Genomic DNA, 8,086 nt, shown 5'->3' with positions numbered 1-8,086 from the left:
CTCTCTCCTCTCTCCATCTCCCCTCTCTCCTCTCTCCATCTCCCCTCTCTCCTTCTCATCTCCCCCTCTCTCCTACTCCTCTCTCCCCTCCCTCTCTGCTCTCTCCTCTCTCTCCTCTATCTCTCTCATCTCTATCCTCCCCATATCTCCTCTCTCTCTCTCATATATCTTCTCTCTCATATATCTCTCTCATCTCTCCTCTCTATCTCATCTCTCCTCTATCCTCTCTATCTCCTCTCTCTTCTATCCTCTCTCCGCTCTATCTCTCATCTCTCTCTGCTCTCTCCGCTCTCTGCTCTCTCCGCTCTCTCCTCTCTCTCCTCAGTCCTCTCTCTCCTCTGTCCTCTCTCTCCCCTCTCCCATCTTTCCCCTCTCCTCTCTTCTCTCTCTCCGCTCTATCTCTCCTCTCTCTCCGCTCTGTCTCCCCTCTCTCCTCTATCTCATCTCTCTCCTATCTCCCTCCTCTCTCTCCCTCCTCTCTCTCCCTCCTCTCTCTCCCTCCTCTCTCTCCTCTCTGTCTCCTCTCTCATCTCTCTCTCCTCTCTCATCTCTCTCTCTCTCATCTCTCTCTCCTCTCATCTCTCTCATCTATCTCCCCTCTCTCTCCTCTCTCATCTATCTCCCCTCTCTCTCCTCTCTCATCTCTCTCTCTCCTCTCTCCCCTCTCTCTCCTCTCTCTATCCTCTCTACTATAGATGATCAGTTTTTCTGAAATTCTTTTATACCGGGTGTCCCATTTTAAAAAATACACGTGAATATCTCTTAAAGGCTTCATGAAAACATTTTTCAAATAAAAGTTGTAGGGTTTTGAAGGGGACAGCTAATGGTGGCCTTGACCATGACCTTCAAGGTCCCTTCAAAGTCAAGTAGATTTTTTCAAATGGAAACACATTTTTGACACCAGAAATGAAAAGAGCAGAAAATTTTATATCCGACCATGACCTTGAAGGGCATTTGAAGGTCATTTTAGTTTTTTGTTGCAAAATTCATTTCCGTCTTGCCTAATAGTGTACTCGGGGGGTTTTCAAGGGCGCTGATCGCGAATATTAAGTCAGAATTTGAAAATATTCAAATCCAATATGGCCGACCAATTTTTGGTAAACATTTTTAATATTCATATGGATTAACACTGAAAATGCTTCAACCTACGTGAAAACTCAAGGTCGAGCCGAGTATTCGACATATTGGATCCGCTGTATCGGATTTAACTATTACTAAATTCTGAGCTAGTCTGAGTTCAAAAACATTTGAATAAAAAATGCATGCCGCAAAGGGTTAATGGGTATTCTGGAAAATTATGGCGAGCTCATATAAGAAAGAAAAATATGAACGACGGATAAAGTTTTGCCTGCAAAATACTAGAATGACCTTCAAATGACTTTTGAAACTTAAGGTCATGATCAAGGTTATATCTGGAACCAAAATTCTCCGCACTTTCTATCTTAGTCTGAAAGATACCGGTTTCTATTTGAAAAATTAACTTGATCTTGAAATGACCGTGAAGGTTAAGGTCAATGTCATAGATGGACGTGAAATGGCCCGCTCTTCTCATTTCTGGTCTCAAAAGTAGAATTTTGCAACAATATCTAAAATGACCTTCAAATGACCTTGAAGGTCATGGTCAAGGTCACCATTAGATGTCCCCCTCAAAACTCTATTTTTATTTGAAAAATTTTTTCATTAAGCCCTTAAGAGATATGCACGTAAATTTATAATGATGATGATGATGATGATGATGATGATGATGATGATGATGATGATGATGATGATGATGATGACGATGATGATGACGATGACGATGACGATGACGATGACGATGACGATGACGATGATGATGATATGATGGTGATTATGATGGTGATGCTGATGCTGATGGTGATGCTGATGCTGATGGTGGTGATGGTGGTGATGGTGATGGTGATGATGGTGATGATGGTGATGATGGTGATGGTGATGATGGTGATGATGATGGTGGTGATGATGATGGTGATGATGATGGTGATGGTGATGATGCCGATGATGATGGTGATGATGATGATAGTGATGATGATGGTGATGATGATGATGGTGATGATGATGATGATGATGATGATGATGATATTAATCATGATGATATTAATAATCATGATAATGATGATATTAATAATCATAATGATGATGATATTAATAATCATAATAATGATGATATTAATAATCATAATGATGATGATATTAATAATCATAATGATGATGATATTAATAATCATAATGATGATAATAATAATAATAAGCATTTATTCATGTCAACCTTCATAGGATATGAAACGCCAGTAGGAACACAATAGAATAGACACTGAAATACAATATAAAAAAAATTGTTTAACTACCTATTATCATAATTGTAAAATTCTTGCAAACTGTAAAAACAGTTTTGCAAGAATAGTCCACTTATAATTAGTTTTTTATGATGCACTTTAATACTTGTGTACGCCGCCACTGTAATATTCATGTATTACAAATACATGAATTCTAGGCAAGCTACAGTGCATGTGAAGGGAGATAGTGCGGATTAGCAGTGACAAAGCGAAGGGAGTCAGTTGTTGTTTCGTATTTGGAGACAGTACATCTAACTGTGAATTAGAATGTTTTTCATGGCTGGAAGCCCTCGACAGACTATTTTGTATTTCATTTATCATTATTGATGACTGCTTGAGTTTTTTGCTAAGTACTTGTTAAATACTGTTTGTGTGCCGAACACCCACTCAACAAAAGTAACTCGCGGCGAATGGTGTGGAATTGTGCATGCGCTGCGACTAAAGGGCGCCGTTATTTGAAGTTATACTCTCTTCTCCGGCGGCAGAGTACGAAAATTACTCAAAAAAGGTTTAAAAAAATGTTTTTACGACGGAATTTGAAAAAAATAAACTATTGATGTGTTTCTAAAGGTCAAAGGAAGCCTGTGTATAAATATGGCCCCCACTCAAAGTTAACACCCTGCATAATGAGGGGAATACCGCTCACCAAAATTTGTATACTAACACGATTAAGTACAATTATTTCTCGATATTATTCTAATTATAACTAAAATATTACTTAAGTTACCCAAATAACAAAAATATCAAGCGCGGGCCCCCGGTCAATTGATTTAGCCACGCTAACATAAACAACTGTAGGTAAATAATTACTTGAGTACATTACTGAAGTATTATTCATATATTACTTAGTATTTCTCGAATATTACTCGATATTATTCAAGTATTACTTACTATTTTCAGAATTTATATTTCGCAGTATATCTCTGGCTTGTATACTATATTACTCCTACCATTTTCCTTTTGCTCTATATTCTATTCATGATATCTTTATTTCGTTTTGTTACAGATCTCTACCACGGATGCTGTATCGCAGAGTATTTGTGAAAAATGCTGTCACATAATCATCAAAATGTTTGAATTCAGAAAAAAGTCCTTAGAAAATGATACACAGTTGAAGGTAAGCCAAAATAGTTTGATGTAAGAAAGTTTTCCAAAATGTTACCGTATTTCTACTATTTTTACCATTCGGGTTAATCGCACCAAGCAAGTCCATTTGAATCTAGCTTGAAGATAGGAGCTTAGTTTGAGTTAAAGATTGTGGTTTATTTCAGTAGTAATCAATTCATTTGAATCTATCAGCATCAGACGTGATTGGACTTATTGATGTGAATTAACTTTGACGTTAATATAAAAAGAAGACGAGCCTGTGGAAAGCTAGTTTTGATTTATTTAAATGAAGCGCAATAATGTTTTATAGATATTAACTTGTTTATGAACATTTTTCAATTCGGCTTCATTATAATGGTGCTTATATTGTAGATGAAACAAGTTCTGTGTGTGGCTGTGAAAAAATTTCAGTATACTTGCATTTGGTACACTGCTCGTGTACATTAGCGAATTATTACAAGGAATAATATGCATAAGCGTCATATACTGTATTATAGGGAATAATGTAACAGCAGGAGGATGTAATAAACTTAAAATCGTCAGAATTGTGCGCTTAAAGTAATTGTAAACATAATAAATATATGCAGGTTTCAGGCTGAAAATAATGCCTTAAATGTATAATTAATTGCCACAACTTGTTCTCATGAATACACTCACTTTCCACATCAGTCTTCTTTCGCCAATAGTACAGTACTAGATGTAAATTGTATTATTACTAATTAAATTTTACTATAGATAAATTTTAATATACCTATAATGTTTTACAGGAAAAGCTGAAATCACTAAATAACGAAGACAGTACTCAAGTTCAAATAAAAGAAGAAATATTGGATATCCCTGAAGAAACGAAGAAAGATGCTCACAAACTTTCTATTATAATTCATCCTTCGGTGAAAGAATTATATGATCTATATCCTCACATCAAATTACAGAGAATATGTCTGACAACTAATGTAAAACCATTTGTAGTAATGAAAATGGGCAAAGTAGAAAGTTACTATAAGGAACGTAACTTAGACTTCGAAGAACATTGCAGATTAGCTATGAAATCGAGAACCACAGCCAGAAAAAGAACGTTGGCCTCCAAAAGAACTATCTATGAAAGTCCTCCTTGTTCAATAAGTGGACAAATAATTCAACCTGAGGTGGATGATGTAGAAGAAGGTGTCCTTCGCCCCATAAAGATTAAGATAATCCCAAAGATTTCTGCTAAGGAAAATGTGACTGAAGAAACCAAAGGTATATTTAGAATTACTGAAACCGAATCAGATGTACAAACGTCAGAGAAGACTGCACCGTGCCATAGAAAAAGAAAATACTCGGATACAAAGGAACTTCCAGCTAAGGAGAATGTAGGACTTAAAGAACCTGATCACTCCATGACCCTAACAGATGTACAAACGTCAGAGAAAACTGCACCGTGCCATAGGAAAAGAAAATACTCGGATACAAAGGAACTTCCAGCTAAGGAGAATGAAGGATTTAAAGAACCTGATCACTCCATGACCCTATTGGAGGGCTCCAAATCATTGTCGTATGTAAGCAATGTAACTTTGCCCCTGTACATATGCAATATTTGCGATGCTGTTCGGAATAACCCGAAAGATTTAAAAAAGCATCGAAATAAACACTTGCGCTGCCAATTCTGCAGATCTACATTCCGGTCCTTGGAAAACAAAGCTCAACACATAGAAAACGGATGCCTGATCAAGAATGCGATGAACAACATTCCTTGCGTCAAGTTGCTCAAAGTCGAGACAAGTATCGATATTGTGAAGACGTACCCCAAGGCTTTCGCCAATTTCTCACCTGCGACCAATATTGAAAATAGTGACTGTTGTGAAATACTTAGCAGCGAATCTGAGGCGGAGTTTGCCGAACCGTCTTTAAAACCAGTTGAACATATTACAGCGAAAAATACAATGGACGTGATAGAAATTTTATCTGACGATGACAACATTCCAACGAACCTTTACAACAGCACTTTGCAAGGAGATCCCTCACCCACAAAAATTCCTAAGCTCACACCGTCAATCAAACCTGATGTGAAAATAAAAAACAATCAATTCACAGACTCGATCAGTTCTAATTCGAATGAGATGCTTATTTTAAAAAATCTGTTGACCGGATTCAAACCTTTAACGGAAAAAAGTGTACAAACACACACACTAGATCAACACAGCATTGAAGTAGATAATCACGGTCAGACCGCACTACTTACTAACATGAAGCAGAATTTACACTTTTTCCAGGTACCTGTTGTGATAAAAGAAGGACCCTTCAACGTATCTTATCGCCATTTGGACAGGCCGATGTCAAAAAACTTGCAATTGTGGAATGATCTAATTCCGGTAGATATAAAAAGGAATACCGAACTTACTACAGTCAAGCAGGCTACTGGAAATATTATTAAGTCTGTCTCCAGATCAGTGGAGGCTAAAGAATCACAACCTACTGCTGTGATAGTTTCTAATCCCATCATTGAGGATGAGAGCCGTATAAATGTAGGTACATCTCATATTGCTTTTGAAGATAGTTCGATTAATACTTGTACCAGAACCTCTTACGATAAAAGCTCAAACAATCTCCCGCATTCTGACTCAACTATTGTATCCATTACAAAACCAGACAGTTCAACACATAACCACATTTCCGTCGTCGAATCTTCAACAGCTTCTATAAAATTGACTGATTCTTCTATCACAAATCAATCAACATCTGTTGCTGAGGATCGTACTACGAGTGTCATCCAGTGGAAGCCTCCACTTGTCACAAGTTCTAGATCTGATTCAAGTCTGCAAGATATTGCTCGACCTAAATCTACAATAGACTGCCGTACTTATTCTATTTCAGAGAAATTGAGAATTTTACATACTGAAAACCATATGACCGTTACTTTCGAAGACACTTCTACTGATAAACATTTAGTGAATCCTCCAGTTGTTCCAACTCCAGTGTCTCTTCCCTCATATCTAATTCAGCCAAATACTTCAGTATACAATGTTCCTGACGCGGTAAGGTCAGTACCTCCTACAACTACAGTATCTCATAAAGTACTTAATTTTACAATTCCACAGTTACACAAAGAAAGATCTGTATTAAGCCCGAATTCAAATCATACATTCAGTGATACGCGAGATAAATATACATTTTTAAAGCAACCTGAAACTTCGTTATCTGGTACATGTAAGTATCCTGACGAAGTTACCAATAGAAAATCTCGAGAGCCTCTAGCTACAGACCAATCTGGAAAAACTTCCAGTACTCTGTGTAACACAAAACGACAGTCTATCAACGCTAGTCTAAATAATAATACAGTTACAGGAAATGTTTGTACTCCAACTACATCTATGAGCTACCATTGGCCCCCGGGCGTTTATAAACCTGTTAATAGTAAGAATATGCTCGGGGTCTCATCAAATTCATTTACTGCTGGACATTCCAATGACCCTATAGTAGTCGATAAATCAAAAAAAATTATAAATAGGCCTACATATTTTCCCCCTAATATTTCTCAACCTGTCCCTCTTTCATATTCAACGACTGTGATTGGCTCTAGTGTTTCTTACGCTACATCACAGTCTTCAAACAGTATTAAATATGTTCCCGTCCGCAGCAAAATTGATGCCAGAAGAAGTTCTCTTCCTATTCAGACATTGAAAACAGTTCCACCTCCTCCATATTCTGTGGCTGTAGCTTCCATATCTAATAACAATTACTATACACTGCCTCATCAAATTACAAATAAAATTAGTGATGGAGGAAATTCATTTTTCAATACAACAAATGCTGTCAAGTTGCCTCAACATTTTTCTGACTCGCGAAAGCCTTCAGTAGATAATAAGTCTGTGACTAGCAACACCGTTGCAAAGAGTTCGTTAAATATTTCTCATGTCCCAACCGTAACTACTTTTGCTCAGATGCAGCCTATCTCTTGTTCGGTGGCTACGCCACTATTTGGCCATATTAGAGTGAAAAACATGCAAGAACTGATTTAGGTTAAGATTAAAGAAAAACGTTAGATTGTTAAGTTTATATCATGATCTGTTAAGTTTATTTTTTTTACTTTGCAATAAATTTATATCCTTTTTAAAATGTGTTTTATTTTCAAATAAAATAAAGTTTTGAAAAGAAATTAATAAATGAAAAAGCATTTTGTATCGTATATAATAAAACTATTTGTACATATAGATACTATAAATATGAACTAAATTACGAAAATACTGTTTCTATTCTAGTTTGTTTATATTTCTGTTCTCATGTTGATATTATTCTGTTTTGATCAAAGTCCTAATGTAAAATGGAATATGTTATCACTGGAAAGCTATGTGCAATATGAATAAATATTTTTCCCTAAAAATGATTCAGTTTTTTGATAAGCCTTACATAAACTTAGAATAATATAAATGAAAAACAATTTTATATTATATTTTATTTGCAAAGCTGTGCATGCTGTTATATGTAAAAACTTTTAGACATAAATAAGAGTGTAAAAAATTACTGTTTTTCTAGTAATGGATTCTTAAAATATTTTTCCTAAACGATCATGCTTCTCATGTTTCATAGTTACTTATATGTTGAAGTTTCAAAAAATAATGTACTATATACAGGGTCGGAAAGTCCCC

The 8,086-nt window shown here is 36.1% G+C and overlaps 1 protein-coding gene across 2 annotated transcripts in view; it reads left to right on the top strand.

Annotated features, from left to right (window-relative positions):
• LOC108913355 overlaps positions 1–7,545 on the top strand; it is a 9,335-nt gene extending 1,790 nt beyond the window's left edge. The window contains exons 2-4 of one of the 2 annotated variants that reach the window (XM_018718903.2): positions 3,361–3,471; positions 4,229–6,498; positions 6,607–7,545. In XM_018718903.2, the coding sequence (XP_018574419.1) occupies positions 3,361–3,471; positions 4,229–6,498; positions 6,607–7,459 (3,234 nt within the window). In that variant the 3' untranslated portion in view covers positions 7,460–7,545. Of the gene's footprint in view, positions 1–3,360; positions 3,472–4,228 lie in introns of both variants that reach the window. The other variant, XM_018718902.2, reaches the window with a different exon arrangement.
• The last annotated feature ends 541 nt before the right edge of the window (positions 7,546–8,086 follow it).

This window comes from Anoplophora glabripennis, unplaced genomic scaffold (genome assembly GCF_000390285.2).
Source record: "Anoplophora glabripennis isolate ALB-LARVAE unplaced genomic scaffold, Agla_2.0 scaffold971, whole genome shotgun sequence".
NCBI lineage: Eukaryota > Metazoa > Arthropoda > Insecta > Coleoptera > Cerambycidae > Anoplophora > Anoplophora glabripennis.
Note: the sequence above shows the minus strand (reverse complement) of the source record. Positions and strands in the feature narration are given on the sequence as shown.